The sequence below is a fragment of the Crotalus tigris genome, unplaced genomic scaffold (assembly GCF_016545835.1).
Source record: "Crotalus tigris isolate CLP2741 ecotype Arizona unplaced genomic scaffold, ASM1654583v1 scf7180000024342.5246164, whole genome shotgun sequence".
Taxonomy (NCBI): Eukaryota; Metazoa; Chordata; class Lepidosauria; order Squamata; family Viperidae; genus Crotalus; species Crotalus tigris.
Genome location: NW_024100512.1, coordinates 1033634 through 1054448, shown reverse-complemented (window position 1 = coordinate 1054448; position 20815 = coordinate 1033634). Strand labels below are relative to the sequence as shown.

The window sequence follows — 20815 nt, the reverse complement described above, 5'->3', positions numbered from 1 at the left end:
GCCGTTTAGATTTTTTTTCCAGTTCCCGTCTTCTAAGGGTTTTTTTGTAAAATCAGTCATTGCTTTTGAAAATCAGTCATCATCATGTTCTTCCTTCATTCTAGTGTGCGATATCTGTTCCCAGGCCACCTACTTTATTAGTCCAATATGGTCCAGCTGAGACTTCAGCTGAATTAAGAGAGCCATTACCTCTAAGCATTAGAAAGGTTAATTAAAGTTCCTGACCTTGGAACAGCCTTTCAGAAAAATAGTAGAGGCTGGTAATTTTTTTCTGAGCATTATATAACATTGTAGTGGTTCCATGGCATATATTTAATGTTGTTCCCAATTTGAATTGAGTTACTTTTTAAAGAAATTTTAAATCCTGAGTGTTTTGAATCAAATTTATTTTATAGGTTGTTTTATTATAATACTAGACTATTTTTTCTGTAGAGAGGAAGTAGATCACCAAAGAGGAATTTGAAAATCATGAACAGAGTTATTTATTTTGCTGTGTAGAATGTTGTACAAACTGACATTGTTCTGCATAAATAATGACAATTACAAATTACATGCCGCTTTTGTAGTTTATTCCTTTTTTTAATATAAAATGTGACATAGGAATTCATGGTGAAGAGTAAAAATTGAATTATGGAAGCAGTCCTTTCATTTAAGTAGATGTAATTGCTTCTGTATTTTCTGTTATTGAGTTTAACTGGATTATTAAAGATGGAAGTGTTGAGAATAAAATACTATTCCCTTTTCTCTTTTCCTCATCATTTTAAAAAATAAAGATTAGAACCAACTTATATAGAGTTTACAACCATAGAGGAGAGGCAAGAGAGAGATGAGTTATAAATGGGTATCTATTTTACTCATGCTAGAAATAGGAGTTTGAATATATTATAAATGTGCCGTCTATATATAATTAAGTATCTTACTATTATTCAATTATTCATACATGATCCATGGCCAAATATGTACACTGCAAATGACCTATAAAAATATATAGGATGTAATATATGTATTCACTTCTTTCCAGCCCTAGTGAAAATTCTATTCCCCATATTCTCAGTCTAAAGGGATACCAATTAAAACATTTCTCTATTTCTACATATGTTGCCTCCAATCTAATGTACGCATTAGAATTAGTCCAGCCTTCTCTTATCTGTCTGTATTGGAATGAGGATAGAATAAAGAGTTTTTATTTTTTCTGGAGAAGAAACGAGTCCACAATCTGTACTTTGCCAGGATCTCCTCCCACACCAAATTTAATCCAATTCTGTTCAGTTTTAGGAGAGTTGTACTGGTGAATGTTCAAAGTTTTAAGCCCCTTTCAAAATTGCTTTCCAATATTCTATTGGTTTAGAAAGAATCGCAGGGGAAGGAAATTATCCAGATCATGGCATCTGGAATTCTTTTAAACCCCTTTACCAGAAATAGTTATTGAGGCATCTGTATTTTCTTAAGTGTAACAAAATAGCATGTTGCATCCAAATCTTCGTATGTCTTTCTGCTTTTGCTTTATATTGTGTCTGAGCACTTTTGTATGCTCCATACACTCCAGGAAGGACAGGGAACTTTAAAGAGAGAACTTGAAAATATTCCAAGTTAATGCCCAACTACCTCTCCTACAGAAATGCTTCTGGATCTTTTTTTCTTCCACAGCCCCTGGCCCAATCTTGCCAATTTTTAAACTCAGAGTGTCTTTAGTTGTCTTTTTACCACACAACCAAACTTGGTCCTATTTTAAGCAACCTAGAACTAAGGAGAAATTTCCTGACAGTAAGAACAATTAATGAGGAGGTGATAAGCGGCGTGGGAAAGCCAAGGGAAATCATCAAAACAATTAAAAAATGAAAGTTAGAATATTTTGGACATGTGATGCGCCACCCAGAAAAATACGGCATACTCCATTTAATCCTTCAGGGAAAGATTGAAGGCAAATGAGGTCCAGGCAGAAGAAGAACATCATGGCTTCAAAATCTAAGGGACCGGTTTGAACAAAACTCAGCAGCACTTTTTTGTGCACTTGCTGATAAAAACAGGATCACCAGCATGATCACCAACGTCCGATAACAAATATAGCAGAAGAAGAAGAAGAAGAAGAAGAAGAAGAAGAAGAAGAAGAAGAAGAAGAAGAAGAAGAAGAAGAAGAAGAAGAAGAAGAAGAAGAAGAAGAAGAAGAAGAAGAAGGAGAAGGAGAAGAAGAATTAATCAATGGAATAACCTGCCTCCAGAAGTTGTGAATGCTCCAACACTGAAAGTTTTTAAGAAGAGACTGGACAGCCATTTGTCTGAAATGATATAGGATTTCCTGCCTGAGCAGGGGTTGGACTAGAAGACTTTCAAGGTCCCTTCCAACTCTATTATTATTATGGATCATCGAACAGTCAGCCAGATGTTCAGACTGGATTTGGCATTTTGTCTACCTATCTAGTCCTTACCAAGGACCTGGGATAGTCCAGTCCACCATTCCAGCGGTGTATCTAATGACTGGAATTGCCCAGGTGCTGATTGCCTTTATGGTATTTCCTCCATTGAGTTTGGATTTTAAGATCTTCTTCACTCTCTTGATGTATTCACCTCTAATCTTTTTCTTGACTTCAGTGTGCTTGATGTTGTCAGCTTGAAGGATACCCAAGTATTTGTAGTATTCTTCCTCATCCAGACTCTTAATGTTATTTTAGTGGGGCATCTTGATTCCTTCAGTTTTCACTATTTTTCCTTGTTTGATAGTAAGTGTGGTACATTTGTCCAAGCCAAACTCCATTGCAATATCTTGGCTATATATACGGACAGTATTGAGCAGCGATTCTATTTCAGATGATGTTTTTCCATACAGCTTCAGATCATCCATGTAAAGGAGGTGGGATAGTCTGGCAGATGTTTTTGATGTTTGATAGCCATGTCCTGAGTATTGTTGACAGAGGAAACAGTGCAATAACAAATAGTAATGGTGATAATGAATCTCCTTGAAATATTCCTCTCTTTTTTTTTTATTAAAAAGTTTTATAAGTTTTACAAAAAGAACAAAACAATACAAAAACAAAAAACAACATATACAAAAAAAAACTAAACATTACACAACAAAACCCCCCTTCCCCAACCCCCACCCAAACACCCCCCCCTTCCCCCCCCCGAGCTTCCCAGAGCAGAATATAGGCTTAATTAAAAAACAATTAAAAAATTATATTTGTAAAAAAAAAAGAAAATATAACATTAAAATATATATGTATATATATAAAAATAAAGATTATGAAAAGGCTATATAATATTTTTTTATATTCAGTTTAAATTGTATAAATTTTATCCATTTATCCCAAACAGCAAGAAATTTCTCTTGCGTTTGTTCCTTTAAAAAAGCCGAAATCTTTGCCATTTCCGCCAAATAAGACACTTTAAGAAACCATTCCTGCAATGTAGGCAAAGATTCCTTCTTCCAATATTGTCCTACTAACAGCCTCGCGGCTGTAATCAAATTTAACATCAATATAACCTCCTTTGTATCACAATCAGTAATATTCCTCTCTTGATATTAACCTCTCCCAGTCTCTCACCATTGATCTGCAACTGTGTCTTCCATTGTGCCATTGATATGATGATGATGATGATGGTTGTTGTTGTTGTTGTTGTTGTTGTTGTTAAGTGTCATCCTACTGATGGGTAGACAGATAGAAAAAACCGAGTCCTAATCTTGCAGCCATAATTTCTTTCCCCTTGTTCCACTGGGTTAGAAATAGTGAAGATAGGTGAATACTTTGCACTAGAGGGCAGCAGTGACTGTGAATTGCAAGGCAGTCCTTTGTAACATTACTATATAATCCTGAATTCCATTTTAAGGTTGATATTAGTAACATTTCTCTTGGTAATTCCTTCTGGCAATTAGCTCTGATTGTTCTTTGCAGCAGCTGTGCTGTACTAATGACTTCCCTTATTTTGAAGTTTTGCTACTTATAAAAATTAAGATATCTGTAGGCATCTTTGTAACCTGGAGGGGAAAGAGGATACCAGATGGCCCTCATAATACTCCACAGATCCAGGAGCTGTCATACATTTAGGTATTCATGTGAGCTGTCCTATTTCTTAACAATCACACTTTTCTTGCTACCTGTAGGTATATGCATGCCACACTCCTCCCCTAGATATCCAAATTCATACAACGTTTAAAATTTTATGATTAAGTTTATTTGCTGCCCATTTCTCAGTTTAAATCATGGGATTTAAACTGTGTCTGAGGGCAACCCTAGTCTACAATGGATAAGGGAATCTGGTATTATTTAACAAAATTAAACATAGCAAAACAAATTTTCACAATACACACATGCATACTCCATACAAAGCTGATCAGAAAAATGGAAATCATTGCATCTGACTATAAAATAAAGCACTTGGATACAGGATGAACACAAGATGGGCAGATGGATGAAGAGATCTTTCCTCTCTCTTTGAATGGAATTAGTGGGACTTTGGCCATTTCAGAGTCCCAGCTTCTATGGTCTGCATTCCTTAGCAGATTTTTGTTGTGGCCTTGCAGCTAAGGATTCCCAAGTCAGCTTTGACTGTGCAAAAAATTTAAGATGTGACATAAATATGTCATGCAGGCAATGTCACTAATGAAATTCTTGTCATCTTAGTTCCCTGTACCATAGTGATTTTCAGACTTATTTTTTTATCACATAGAGTTACTCTGCTAATTAATTATTACTAGAACTAAAACACAAAATGTTTTGACAAGAGATTGAAGAAATTATGTATTTGAGGTTTGAGAAAAGATGACTGAGATATGCTCCCCCTGTTCAAATTCTTCGAAGGGCATCACAGAGAAAGAGATTCCAGACTGCAGGATACAGAATATTATGTTATAGGAAAGCAAATTACAATTGAAAGATAGAAAACAACTTCCTAACACTGGCAGCATTATAATAGGGGAACCAATTAGTCAAGTCATAGGCTCCCCTACTTTGGATGTATTCAAAGGTCAGCTATCTGCTTAAAATGCTTTAATTTAGATTGTGACTCTGGGTAAGTAATTGGATTCAGAGACCAAAATGGACTCCTTCCAACTATATGATTGTGTCAAAGTACTGCCTCTTGCGAGAAAGTTGTATAGCTGTGTGAATGCACAATGACTACTGAAATTTGTGTATTTACAGATAAGCAACAAGCTATCTTTCTTCATGGTCTTTGTAACATTGGGCAGAAAGTCTTATAACAGGATGGAAGACAATACTATTTTGTCAAAGGAAATATCTTCTTTAAAAAAACACCAAGTCTGTTGTATTTTATATACACTGAACAGTTTGGCCACACTGTGTCTTGGCAAGGTGTAGATCAGTTGTGACGGAAACCTGTGTTATTATCAAGAAAGGAATTCCAAAAGAGGAGTTTGTAAAATTGCCCTCCACTAAAGGAAGATTCTTAACCATGGCTGCTAAGCCTCTAGAGAATCACTAGGTTGCAACAAGTTTTGTTACTATGGATCTTAACAAAAGAAAAGATAGATGGAATGCTTAGTAATCAACAGTGAGCAGGGAGTAAAACAAGTGTGATGGAATCTATGAGCAAGTGTATAAACACTTGTGAAGATATTAGATATGTGTTATAGATATGAAGAAATAGATAATAAATGATTAGATGTTAATAGACAGACAGACAGACAGATACATAGATAGATAGATAGGCAGACCTATCTATGGATGGATGGATGGATGGATGGATGGATGGATGATCGATAGGTGCTAGAAACATACACACATACGTACACACACATACCCTATGTAGATGACATCTGAATGATTTGGAGCAAATATTAGATTGCATGAAAAACCATGAATCTCAATTGTAATGTAGTAAAAATAAAAGTAGATGGGTTTAATAATAATAATAATAATAAAGTTGGGAGGGACCTTGGAGGTCATCTAGTTCAACCCACTGCTCAGGCAGGAAACCCTCTATCATTTCAGATAAATGGCTGTCCAGTCTCTTCTTAAAAACTTCCAGTGTTGGAGCATTCACAGCTTCTGGAGGCAGGTTGTTCCACTGATTTAATTGCTCTAACCATCAGGAAGTTTCTCCTTAGTTCTAGGTTGCTTCTCTCCTTGATTAGTTTCCACCCATTGCTTCTTGTCCTGCCTTCAGCTGCTTTGGAGAATAGCTTGATTCCCTCTTCTTTGTTTGATAGAATTGAGTGAATGACTATGAATTATATAGAAATAATGAAAAAATAGAGTATGCAGGTGAATGTGTATATCTTGATAGAGTGTTTCTTATGGACATAAAAATGGATGCAGAAAGTTCAAGATATGAAATGCTAGTAGAAAGCTGGCAGATAATATATGTTCTGTTGCAAGTAATGAACATCATTCAAAAGAAACAAAAACAGCTGCGTGGAAGAGTATATAGTTGTTATATGGAAATTGGTTATGTATGAACTGTGTGTTAGAAGAGAATGGATTATATAAACAGGGACAAACGAACTGGATAATAAGACAAATTCAAGAGTCAAAATGATTGGGTACTGAATAAATGTGGAAGGTACCTATACAAAAGATGTCCGCTGAGGTAATTTGGCTATATAGAGAGAATGAGAATTTAATTACAGTATAAGAGTTGAGAGAAAAAGGAAAAACAAGGTGTAGTAGGAGAGTTTCAGAAAGTGAAAGATACGGTTAAAAGAACCAAAAGTGGTATATGAAACAGTATATGGATATAGTAAAAACAAGAATGGATTGTAAAGATTAAACAATATGGATTGGTATAGTGAATCATATTGGTATAAAGTAGATCTACTTAGATTTCCTTGTCTTTTTTCTTTATATTCTATTTTATTTTTCATTGCTACTACGTACTCTTTTCCTTTTTATAACCTTAACACAAAAGGAAATAGCATGATGAGTATATAATGTATATATATATATTCTTTGTAGTCACTTGATCTTTTTTTAACTCTATGGAATAGCCATTATATTTTTAATCTAAATATATATATATTTCTGAGATACAAATCTGGTTCAGTCCATCTTTTTATTTAATAGTGTTTTGTACTGTTTCATATTTGTCCCTTACAACTGATTAGCCACAAAAAAGGCTTATAGTTATTTTCAGGGTGTTGTTAGGAGAGAAATAGTTACATGTACAACTATGCCCGGGATTTTACACTAGACTGAATTTTAATCACTGTAGATTTCATCAGATACTTGGAACTAGAAAATATTCTTCATAAAACTTGCTGGAATGTGTTTACATTGCATTTTGCTGAAAGGATACTCATGGGGGGGGGGGAATCAACGATCTCCCAGCATTTCAATATGTTCTGAGTGAACTGTTTGCAAAATGAGACAAATAAAATGTTTGGCACTTATCTGCTCTTTCAATTTGTTTTCTTAACAGGAAGTGCAGCGTTGTACATCTGACATGAACATCACCGCTGAACATTCCAATCACCCCGACAACAAGCACAAAAACAGATACATCAACATTTTAGCATGTGAGTAATAATGGCCTTCAGAGAAGTAATAAATAACAATAACTGCGCATCTTGTAATGGTGTCCCAGTTTACCAGTATACTTATTTTTTGTACCATCAAATCAGTGTTGAGTCCATATGATGGCCTGAAATAGTTCTTGCAGTTTTCATAGCAAGATTTTTGGAAGTTGCTTGATGTTGCTGACAGAGAGGGACTGGCCCAGTGTCACCCAGTTGGCTTCATGCATAAGGCTACAATTTCAGTCTCCCAGTTTTTAGGTTGGTGTTTTAATCAATGCACCAAGCTGGCTTTCTTGTCAGTATACTTACAATAAAATAAAATAATAAAAGTTCAACAAATGGATAATATGCTTCTTTCAGACCTGTTTTCTGAGATAGTTAATGACAATCTTTTGACATTAAAAACATACAGATTTTATTTAGAAAAGCAACTCTATCTAAGAAATTCGCAGCTCGATGGTCTAGCCTAATTTTTTTCCAATGTGATATACTACTTTCCAGAAAGTCTTTAATAAAGTGGAGATTAATTAAAAGGATAGGATTGAATACTGGTAAGTAGAATTACACTCACATATTCCTTTCCCCTGCACACATTATATTTTTTTAACTTCATTAAACCAGTCTCCAGGGACATACGCATTTTTCCTGCCTTGATTTGAAATAAATACCAATTTTGAATGATGGCATTGCCAAATTTCTGATGCAGTCTCATAAAAGTAGTTTTCCTTATGCCTGTCTCTGAAAATTTCCAACTTTCCAGAACTGAAGTTTCCCCTTTCTGTGACTTCTGTTAACAGAAGCTTAATTGGATCTCACCAAAGTATTTACCTGATTGTCTTTGGCATTTCATTGCACCCTAAATTGATTAATAACTTTGATATTATCAGGTGTTCCAATAAAACAGTCAAAACACTTTGATCATCAACTGAGAAAACACTCCCTATTTGCCAAACAACCTATTTTTAAATCAATCCAGTTCCTCTGTAACATTTTCTGACATGAGAATTGGCTTTTCAGTTCTTTCATTAGTCAATCATATATTTTAAAAAAAGAAAGAAAAATGTATCAGGCTTACTTTCTTAAATGTGTGTTTTCCTTGTTCTTTTCTGTAGATGATCACAGTCGAGTGAAATTAAGACCTTTACCAGGAAAGGATTCAAAGCACAGCGATTATATTAATGCCAATTATGTTGATGTAAGTTGTTTTGTTAATTCCTAAGGTTTCTTGAGAAATCTTGTCCCTCAGAAGAAACAGACACTCTTAATGCATTAGAACTTTACATTTTTCAATTTCAACTCCAAACTCCTCAAACGTTCAGTAGAAAAGAGCTCTGCTCCAGAGATATATACATTATTAATATGATTGCTATTGCAGATACTTTTATCTTACATATTATTGTGATTTCCTTTGAAGGGTTACAACAAAGCGAAAGCTTACATTGCCACCCAGGGCCCTTTAAAGTCAACATTTGAAGATTTTTGGAGAATGATTTGGGAGCAAAACACTGGAATTATCATCATGATTACAAATCTTGTGGAAAAAGGAAGAGTAAGCAGAATAGTCTGCATTTATTATCATAATATTTTTTCTTAGTTCTCACCAGAGATGTGTGATCTTTCTTCAGTTTTGTTAAAGAGTTGAATGTGTTTCATCGTAGCATAAACTCTAATAATACTTTTTATTTATAATAATTTTATAATAATAATTTTGTCTGAAATGGTCTAGGGTTTCTTGCCTGAGCAGGGGGTTGGACTAGAAGACCTCCAAGGTTCCTTCCAACTTTATTATTATTATTATTGTTGTTGTTGTTGTTGCTGCTGCTGTTGTTATAAATCTATATTTATAATATAGATGAGGCAGATCTCATTTCTGCTCATAGATAAGCTATAACAGGCATGATGTGAAAGTAATTTATTTCCTGCATAATACAATATTTAACCAATATAACTAACACCATTTGCTAGGGGTTCCTTAATTTGTTTAGACCACTTTAGCAACGTCCTATCACTATAAACCTTGAATATACTCTAGGTCAGTGTTTCCCAAACTTGACAATTTTAAGGCATGTGGACTTCAACTCCCACAATTCCATAGCCAGCGTTGCTGGCTGTGGAATTCTGGGAGTTGAAGTCCTCATGCCTTAAAATTGTCAAGTTTGGGAAACACTGCTCTAGGTCAGTGTTTCCCAATCTTGGGAATTTTAAAATGTGTAGACTTCAACTCCCAGAATTCACCAGCCATCTATCCACACAATTTAAAATCCAAAGTTGGGTAATATTACTTTAAGATGCTTAAAGCTTAGAGATTAGACAGAGCTGTCTTAAAACAGCAGTCCCCAACCTTTTTCAGCTTGGCAGACCAGCGGGGGAGGGTTCCATGGAAGTGCCAGATGCAGGAAACTCCATTTGTGCAAGTAGTAGGCACATGTGCCCGCCACTCTTGCAAATGGAGCTGTGCATGCACACACTCCCCCACCAGTTCTTGTGGTGCCAGTTCCAAATGGGCCACGGCCCGGGGGTTGGGGACCTCTGTCTTAAAAGAATAATGGGACAAAAAAGATGGTTCACTAGCTAACATTGACTGAACTGTATTGCTGTTAGAAAAAGAAATAAAAAAACACTTCGAAAATGTTTGTAGCCCATGAAAAATAAAGCCTAGAGAACTAAGTTTGAAGCTGATACATTCCAGTTAAATTCCAGACATTCTCTTTCTCTCACTCTCTCTCAAAACAATTTAAACAATATAAACAATTTCCAGCAATGGATGAAAACTAATCAAAGAGAGAAGCAACCTAGAACTAAGGAGAAATTTCCTGACAGTTAGAACAATTAATCAGTGGAACAACCTGCCTCCAGAAGCTGTGAATGCTCCAACACTGGAAGTTTTTAAGAAGAGACTGGACAGCCATTTGTCCGAAATGATATAGGGTTTCCTGCCTGAGCAGGGGGTTGGACTAGAACCTCCAAGGTCTCTTCCAACTCTATTATTAGTGTTATTGTTATTATTATAGCCTGACAAATGACAGTATATATATATATATATAAATATAAGACATTAACAAAAATTAAATTATAGCAGGACTGATGAATTTGTGTAAAAGTATATTAGATAATCTATATTATGAACAATATTTCATAAATAATGTCCTAATAATTGTTACATGTAATAACTATCAATAAAAATATAATTTCAACAAAGGGTTAAAAAAACATAATAAGCAGTTTTTCCAGAACAACTAAAAAAAAGAAATAGCTCTTTTATGCAGCCAGATCTCAGATTGAATCCTCCTTAATTCAGTATTCTCTAGCATCATACAGACTTTAACATTTTATGTTATTCTTCTTTCTTCAGAGGAAATGTGACCAGTATTGGCCAACTGAAAACAGTGAGGAATATGGCCATATTATTGTCACACTGAAGAGCACAAAAGTACATGCTTGCTACACTGTCCGCCGCTTCACAGTGAGGAATGCAAAAATGAAAAAAGTGAGCAACATCATTACATTATGTTTGTTCAAAAATAAATGTCCATTTGGGATGTTGCTACTAAGTGTGACTCATTCATACATACATACAGTATTTGAAGATTGTTGCAAACTCAAGACTCTCTATAGTGTACAACAGGGGTCCCCAACCCCCAGTCCATGGACTGGTACTGGGCCGCCACATGCCAGCAACCGGTCGGACAAACAAGCAAAGCCCCATCCGCATGATGCAAGCAGCATACAAAATCACGCTCCCCTCCGGTCCACGGAAAAACCTCTCTCCACGTAACTGGTCCCTGGTACCCAGAAGGTTGGGGGCCTCTGGTATACAATAAAGCAGAAAGGACCAGAAAACCAAGAACAATGCAACGCACATAGCAGAAAATCAAATTGTTTGTTTTTACAATTTGACAAGGCTTGGGAAGTTAAGAATTTTTAATAAATGAAAGAAATTGAGTACAATAATTGAAATTACAAGTAAATGAAAAAGAAAATAGTTCGTGGATATCTTTTTTTTAAATTTGACAAGGAATTCATATTAGACATCATAAATTACTATAATAGTTTTCTGGGTGGGCTCAACATTAAAGATAAGCAAATTAAGCAAAAGAACAAGATTATGTCTGTGAGTTTTGTTAGGTTTTAAAAATGTACAAAGATTGCCAAATAGTTTTATGTACATTTCCTATCCATCCAATCATTATAGCCAAAGATTACAGAGGAACTTTGGGAGGGCCAATTTTTACTATTCTTCCTTACATTCAAGTGAAATATACTGTAGCTATGAACCTGAAAGACAGAGATCAGTTTTATCTGACTCAGCTGCATTTTGGAGGGTACGATTTTCAATTCATGTCAGGCTGTGAGAACTTACTGGAAGCTACCTCTTATAAACTGATATGGTAGTCCAATAATTACAAAGGTTTCTTTGTAAGGCAAAGTGTATCTCAGTTGAAGGCAAATATACGTGTCCCAGGATAATGATGTAAAATTGAATTGGGTCAGTCACCCGGACCAGAGATGTACTCTTTGTCAGATAACAGGAGTTGCCACCAGCTTATCAAATACTTAGGAGCTAAGGGCTTGGCAATCCAAGGAAACAGCAGCCAATTGCCCCTCAACACACCAATCAGCTAATAGGAAGCCACCACATAAACACGACTCACAGAAGAGCCTAGAACAGGGATAGGCAACCTTGACTCTTTTATGACTTCTGGACTTCAACTCCCAGAATTCTTGAGCCAGCATGACTCAGCTTGGAAACCTCTCCCTTTCCCCTCAGTATGGCTGGCTCAGGAGTTGAAGTCCACAAGTCATAAAAGAGCCAAGGTTGCCTACCTCTGGCTTAGAGCACGTATTCCAGTAGAGAAATTCCCTGAAGACGGGCTCTGGCATAGAGTAAATCTCTGGTCCCGGTGACCGACCCAAATTTGATTTTGTATCTCAATTGTTAGATAATAGTATTAGAATTTACAGGGCTTTTTCACATAAAATCCTTAAATTTCAGCACCACTGAGTTTATTCTGCTCTAGGGTGTCCAGAGAGGGCCAAACAGCAGTATAGAGAAGGAAAAATATGAACCCAAGGAAACCTTGATGTTAACTAATATTAATATTTTCTACTTGTATTTTTCACGACTTCTGGATCAAAAGGGAAATCCCAAAGGACGTCAAAATGAAAGGACACTCATTCAGTACCATTACACACAGTGGCCTGACATGGGAGTACCTGAATATGCGCTTCCTGTGCTGACATTTGTAAGAAGATCCTCTGCAGCCAGAACTGCTGAGATGGGTCCAGTAATTGTACATTGCAGGTATGTTTGGACATTGTCAATCCATTCGTGTTGACAACATAGTGTAGATTAATGTACAGGTGCAATGGTGGTTTGGTTATTATTTACAACAATGCATCTATATGTGCATCACTTGTTCTTTTAACTGCTGACATCTTTACAAATCACCATGTGTCTAAATGTATTTAGCAACATAATGATTTGGTACCAAAATAAATAGCTACATTTACCACAGTAACAGAAAACACATATTACAGAGAGTCTGAGACACAATATTATTTTTCCAAGTTTATTCATGGAATCTAGGATTAAACCAAGGTGTCATTCTAAGTCACAATCATATTTACGCTGTCATCTGCTTCTGGATTTTTAATTTTTTTTATTAACGTAAACTATTCTGGAAACAGTACTAAAAAGCACTGTGTCATTAGTACCGCTTTATAAAACCCTAGTAAGACCACACCTTGGTCACCATAGTACAGAAAAGATATTGAGAGTTTGGAAAAAATTCAGAGAAGAGCAACTACGATGGTCCAAGGCCTGGAGACTAAAACATATGAAGAACAGCTGCAGGACTTGGGTTTGATAGTCTAAAGAAAAGAAGAAATAGGGAAGACATGATAAAAGTGTTCCAGTATCTGCAGGGCTGCCACAAGGCAGGGAGAGGGTCACATTATTCTGCAAAGCACCAGAAGGCAAGACAAGAAATAATGGTTGGAAACTGATCAAAGAGAGGAGCAACCTAGAATTAAGGAGAAACTTCTGACAATGAGGACAATTAACCAGTGGAACAGCTTGCCTTCAGAAATCGTGGGTGCTCCATCACTGGAGGTTTTTAAGAAGAGGCTAGACAGTCACTTGTCTGAAATGGTATAGGTTCTCCTGCTTGAGCAGGGGTCTGGTTTAGAAGACCTCCAAGGTCCCTTCCAATTCTGTTCTATTCTACTCTACTCTACTCTACTCTACTCTACTCTACTCTATTCTATTCTGCACAAAGCTAAACAAAAAACACATTGTCAGGGAAAGAGGTATAATTGCATTCATGAAACTTCTTAATGTATCCTGATTGCCAAAAAGAGCTTGGATTTCCTGAATGTGTAGATATTAGCATTCTTAGAATATTCTTTTCCTATAAATCTGAAAAAAAAGAAACCATCTGGAAAGGTGTATCATCAGTACGTGAACTCATAATTTTTTCTGCATGCTTTATTTGGTAAAGTTCATTCTTCTGAATCAAAAAGGATATTATGATATGCAGTGAAAATGTTTGATATATCAAAAGGGAGAATTTAAAGAACAAGGTTCTGAGCATCATTCATTTTGAAGTTGCAGCACAACTATAATTGATTTCTAACTGATTGCAAACTAAGCTTTCCCATCTAGTCATCTTTGAAATTAAATAATAGTAAACATTCCAAAATCTGATCTAAAATTGAAACTCAGTAATCACAGAACAATTGGAAAGCGGATTTGAATCATCCTGACTTTTTCACTAGTAGGGAAATAGCTTCCATATATTCCCTATGCAGGGCTAGTTCCTCCCTGAGAAGCACATTAATATGCGCTGTGACATAGGAAGATTCCCCAAATGCTGTGAAGGTGAAGGTGAAGGCTGTGATGAAAGAGTGTTTTGCTAGCATGCAAATAAAGATCTTAGAGAAGAAAGATAAAGTAAGAAAGAGGCACTTGACAGTTGAACGTGAGAGAAAGAGAAAGAAAGCACAGGACATTTTTATCTTCAAAGAAACATCTTGAAGTCCTTCTGGCAAAGCAAATATTTAATCCACCATAGAGAAATTTATTGGTTGAAGTACCACAAATTATACAAGAACCATTTACATGTATCATTTGGGGCAGTGGCAATGAGATCTCTAAAGGATATAAACTTAGGATACCTTAAGCCATTTTGTCAAAATTCCCCAGAGAACTGGTTTCATCACCAAAGCATATTCCAGGATGCCAATTTGGGGACTATTCCCAGGATCCCAAGCCATATTCTATTCTATTTGAAGAGGCTCAGGCTGAACATTGCTTACAGCACTTCCATGATTGTTATGAAAATTAGTATTAGCATCAAGGCATTCTTTCTTAATATTTAATTATGTTTTCCTACTGCTTTATTTCTTTTTATCTTTTTGTTTGGGGCTTAGTGCTGGTGTTGGCAGGACTGGTACCTACATTGTAATAGACAGCATGCTGCAACAAATAAAAGACAAAAGCACAGTTAATGTCCTGGGTTTCCTGAAACACATCAGGACACAGCGCAACTACCTCGTCCAGACGGAGGTAAGAATCAGAAATGTATTCATTGTCATTGTCATTTTGTTATATGAAGTTTGCTTATTGCAGTTACTGCTAAAATAACACAATTTGCAGGTTAAATTTTTGTGTCTGTATTTGTTCGTTCTGCAGGCATATATAAAGAATCATTATGTGATTCAAGTGAATGTGGATTCTTAGTGAGCACATAGTTATGTGACGATCCATACTTATGAATGGGTATATTTAGACAGATTATTTTTCATTTACAGGCAGTCCTTGACTTACAACAACTGCACTCAAAAAAGTGACTTATGACTGGTTCTTACACTTAAGACCATTGCAATATCATCACAGTCATAAAATCAAAATTTGGGCGCTTGGCAACCAGCATGTATTTACAATGGTTGCAGCATCCCAGGGTCAGGTGATCACCATTTGCAGCCTTTCCAGACAGCTTCCAAAGTCAGTGGGTGAAGCCTGAGTCCCTTAACAATCATGGGATTCCCTTAATTGCAGTGATTCATTCAACAGCCACGGCAACCACGGTCATAAATTAAGGCACAACTCGTTTAACAATTGCATTGCCTAGTAGCAGAATTTCAAATTCCAATTTTGATCATTATTTGAAGACCACCAATGTGTAAAATTCAGAATAAACTAAGTGCTTAAGAAATTATTTGGGTTGGAGTTGGGGGGGGGGGGGCAGTACAGACCCCAAATTTCAAAACTTCAAATATGGCCAAGACTATTTTATTAGCATTATTTGAAATGCACAGCCCTTTTAGAAAGGTTAGAGAAGAAAAGCTGATAGAAGTCATCCCATAATTTCACTTTTTAGAATTCATAACACTATTTTAATTTAATCAAAGTAAACAAGGGAAATATTTTAAGAAAAGGAGGCAATTTATGTTAGAAATGTTACAGATCTGTAACAGATGTTACAGATATTACAAAATTAAGATATTGCAAAAAACGTAATAAACAAGCAGAGGAGGAAAAAGGAAAAATGCTCCATAAATAGAACCATCAGTGAAACTGAAAAGCTATGTAAGTAATATTTGATCCAAGGTTGTTGCAAATATCCTGCCTTGCATGACTCAAAAGCACTTGCACTCCATTCAGAACAGAGTTACACATGCCTATCTCTCTTTGCATCTCTTAGGAGCAGTATGTTTTCATTCATGATGCCTTGTTGGAAGCCATTCTCGGGAAAGAGACTGAAGTTTCTGCCAATCAGCTACATAGCTATGTCAACAGCATTCTCATACCTGGCATTGGGGGCAAGACTCGACTGGAGAAACAGTTCAAGGTAAACTTTGACACTTGCTGCGTGGATGCAAAACCTACATCTCATCGCACTTGTGTCAGAAGCACCGAGACATTTCTGGGTTGAAAGGATTAGCTGGTGACATCACTGTTGCCTGGGGGATGCCCAATTGGGGACCCCTTTCATGACCGCGGCAGGGGTTGGAGTGAAGGATGGGGGTTCACCCCGCCCCATGGTGGCACTAGGGTCTCAAACATAGGCTTGCTAACCGCCAACCCAGTGTCCTAACCGCACAAGCACCGTGCTCCAATATACCTACATGATTTATCAATTGTAGTTTTGAATGGTTTCCATTGTTATTGCTGCCCTTCCTGACCATTGTTGATACTTAGGTCATTCAAGTAAATCAAGAAAATTGAAATGGTAGGATTGATAATATCCTTGAGTCATGGTTCAGCCCTGCAGAATCCGCTCTACGGTAATGCCCTCTGCGATGCCCTCATAATGAGGTTTTTTCCCTTAGGGAATTAAGTCTAAAGTTAAAACTAGATAGGGGCTTATTCTAGCATAAGATGAAAGGAGGATTGTAAGTATTAGGAAAAGGAGTCTTTAAAATATATTTTCAGGAATCTGAAGCTGATAGCAAGGAGGAATAGGGTAGAAATTCCAGGACTTTTTTGAAATGTGCTTTGTTTGTGCAATGATATTGTTTTAACTAAAATAGGTTACATTAAGCTTCTCAAATACTTAACATAATTGATTCAATGTCTTATTTTATCCAAAAATGGCACATCATCATAAACATCATTCTTTTGCTCTTCTGCTGCCATCTTGGGGGCTCTAGGGGCAACACAACATGCATTCTTCATACCAATGAATGATATAAATAGTCCTTGCTTAGGAACCATAACTGGGATTGGTAATTCCATCGCTCAGCGATGCTGTCTCTGAGTGAAGCATCACATGACAATGACATGCTTTTGATGTCTCTCCCCATGTGGTCATTAAGCAAGACATCATGTGATTGCGACTTGTAATTTTACCGCCAGCTTCTCCATTGACTACTGCTTGTGAAGTTCACAAATGGCAGTCACATGACCATGGGACGCCATAACAGTTATTAATACCTATCAGTTGCAAAGTACTCAAATGTCAGTTATGTGACCACAGGCTGTGAAGTTGCATTTTCAGGCAGTCATAACTCAAACGATTATTAAACAGGGCAGTCATTAAGTGAGGTCTACCTGTATAGTATTGCAAGTATACAGATACTTTTTAAAAAACAGAGTTTCACAGTCACTTCCTTGAAGCTTGGAAGAAGTCAAACAGATATTTATTATTCATTCACAATGCATACTGGCTGCCTAAAATTGCCTACAAGGTAAGATTTAGGCATAGATATAATTTCACTCATCCAATGATCTTTCCTGTATCTTCACAGAATTTGAAAATAACAAATGTATCTATCAGGATCAATCAGCTGTGGAATCAAAACTGGAATATTTGCAAGGGGCTTTATCTGCAAAGTGTCCCACAAATTGGTCACAACTATTCATTTTGCACAATGGATAAATTACAAAAATTTATCTGGCAAACAAAATAAGTTATCCTAAATAAGATGGGAGGGGATCATTTCAACCCTGAGCTACAAATATTCTCCTTTTTGAGTATCCTAAATATGTTGATATTAATTGCAGTGTTTGAGGTTCCCAGTAAGTAGGAGGAAAAATTAATCAAGCACAGCTTTTTTAAAAGTTTTACAAAATAAAAGGTTTTATTTTCTAGGGACATCTTTTTATTGTACATATTTTCACCTTATATCTTTAAGAAAAGTTAAACTGAACTTGTCAAACTAAGGTGAAATAGAATTTCATTTATTTAAAAATGAGAATTATACACGCAAGAACCAATAAATATTTGTATAAAGAATTTTTAATACAGGGTGGTTGATTGTTTTTAGCATTCTGAATTCTTTTAACAGTGATAATACATTTTGGTTTTCTAAGCAGGATTCTTTTTTTTCAGAAATAGAAAAGTATGTGCAGATTTGTATTTTTAAAAGACTGTCAAAAAATAATCTTGTTTCTTTTCTGTTTAAATTTTGCAGCTGATTATGCAATGCAATGCAAAATATATAGAATGCTTTAGTGCCCAAAAAGATTGCAACAAAGAGAAGAACAGAAACTCATCAGTAGTGCCATGTAAGATCTCATCTTTGAATTTGATTCTTGCCCTGCATAAATTCATTCCACTAAAGTATATTTGCATTAAGTGAGACAGGGAATGGATTCAATTGCTTTATATTCCAGAGTCAAGGTTGACAAACCTGCATACAGACCAAACACCAATACTTGAATTTGAGATGTCTGATTAAAAGTTAGCTTGTACCAAATACTTTTGTTTTTAAACCAAAATATAATAGTTCTGGAATGCTTATATTATAGCATATAATTCAGTTACACTGGTCCTTGCATAAAGTAAAGAACGGCTATTGATTTTCATAAATTGTCAACGCATTCTAGTAAACAGGTGCAGTCTTCCAGAGTTGGTCTACATACAGTTTCCTGAAAACTCTTTCCAGGGCAAAAAAGTTCAATTGAACATGGACAGGGCACCCCTAACAAGTGGTTTTTTTTTTTTTTTTTTGGAGGTACAGTGAAAAAGGTGGGGTTGTTTGTGCTGATGATAACACTGTATGTGTACGTCTATGAGGCAGGAAACAGAGAGTCTGGAATTTTTTTTTAATTGATTCCACAGCCTGAAAGAGTTTGAAAATCCCTGTTCTCAGTAAGGTTCATGGAGTTAGTTAGTTTTCATTGGGTGGTTTTGCCAATAGAACAGAGCACAAGCAACATTTTATTTCGGAAATTAAGTTTTCATGTGAATTTTGCATCAATTTAATCGGTGTTATTTTATCATCTAAATGAGATCCTGGGAAAACTGTATTTTGTTAAAATAATCCTACCATGATGTTTATGATCTATTTGACACATAATTTATTTGTTTAATGCTGCAGCTGAGCGAGCAAGGGTAGGACTAGCACCATTACCTGGCATGAAGGGAACTGATTACATTAATGCCTCGTACATTATGGTAAGATAATAATCATTAATGTTTAAATAAATTCAGAGAAAACATCCAAATATTAAATTCTTCTGTCTCTATAGATTGTTCTGTCTTGTACTCCAGTAAAAATTATGTTTCCTTTGCTTAATAACAGAACTGTATTGAGCACTATAGATTCTGCATACAATTTAAAAAAATAGTTTGCATAAATTAAAAATTAAGGCACAGTCTGTTCCACGCCCCCTTGGAAAGAAGGGGCTGAACAGTAATTAAAAAGTTATGTTCACTCTGTAGGAGGAATTGGTTGTATGCTCAAGAACAATAAACTATGCCAGGTATCTAGGCTAATATGTTCACCAATAGTATATTTTGCCTTATTGCTCATCATGTGTCTGTTGCTTTTTAAGCTGCTTAGAATTGTTAAATTGAAGCAGCATTGAAAACCAAGTGATACATAAGCAATGAATTCTACTGCAGGAATCTAAATGACATTCAGTCAAAAAGTGATTTGCTCATATTATTTGAAAACAATAGTTTACTTATTTCTATAAAGCACAGTTGATCATGTTAGTATGTATTCTGAAAAAAACAAAACAAAAAACACAACTAAGATAGTATATAATGTTCTTCAGTATTGTTATTTGGATAAATTAACCAGTAAATTGTCATTAAAATTTAGCAATTTAAATTATTTTTGTCTTCACCCAAGGCATTTAAGGTTTCCAAACTATTCCATTTATGAAAAATTACTGTTTGTTTCTTTTAAAGGGCTACTATCGGAGCAATGAGTTTATCATAACACAGCATCCCCTGCCACATACAACTAAAGACTTCTGGAGAATGATCTGGGATCACAATGCACAGATCATTGTCATGCTTCCAGATAACCAGAGTTTAGTAAGTTATTTCATTTCATATACTGCATATTCGTATGGTAGCACAATAAGAAACAACCAGATTATTTACCCGCTTCTCCTCTATTTCAATAAAAATTATAGCCAGAGAATACAATTTTGTTATTCAGGTTATGCAAAGAAGTTTGGGAGCACCAGGGGGGAAAAATAGCCAAGGACAGGAAAATTTGTACATCTGCCAGCAACAGTATAGCAAAAAGAACCCTATATATCAAGCAGTAAAAAAGATTATTTACTAACGTTTTAGGTGAAAATAAGTGTTTTAAAAAATCTTAAATTTTTGAATCAACACCTAAATGACTTTATAGGTAGAAAATAAATAAGATAATCTTTGTATTTATAACAATGCCCGCAGCATGGCATAATGGAACAGTACATAATTATATAACTGTTACTACTGGGAAAAATTTATCCATTTAAACGTGGATCATATCAATGTTGTAAAATAAGCATCTCCCCATGAAACCAAATAAAGGTTAAGGTTTGCTGTGATGAAGAACAGAGTATACTGGCAGTATTCTCTCTTTTTTTTTTTTCCAAGAGAAGAATTTTGCATA

General features: G+C 35.6%; 1 protein-coding gene across 4 annotated transcripts in view; it reads left to right on the top strand.

Moving 5' to 3' along the window:
• The window catches only part of PTPRG (protein tyrosine phosphatase receptor type G), a 780345-nt gene that overhangs the window by 745795 nt on the left and 13735 nt on the right, over window positions 1-20815 (top strand). For all 4 annotated transcript variants that reach the window (XM_039326607.1, XM_039326608.1, XM_039326606.1 and 1 more), the window contains 10 exons: window positions 7372-7468; window positions 8581-8663; window positions 8883-9017; window positions 10821-10955; window positions 12607-12770; window positions 14900-15035; window positions 16174-16320; window positions 18386-18479; window positions 19295-19371; window positions 20113-20241. In XM_039326607.1, the coding sequence (XP_039182541.1) occupies window positions 7372-7468; window positions 8581-8663; window positions 8883-9017; window positions 10821-10955; window positions 12607-12770; window positions 14900-15035; window positions 16174-16320; window positions 18386-18479; window positions 19295-19371; window positions 20113-20241 (1197 nt within the window). The remainder of the gene's footprint in view (window positions 1-7371; window positions 7469-8580; window positions 8664-8882; window positions 9018-10820; window positions 10956-12606; window positions 12771-14899; window positions 15036-16173; window positions 16321-18385; window positions 18480-19294; window positions 19372-20112; window positions 20242-20815) is intronic.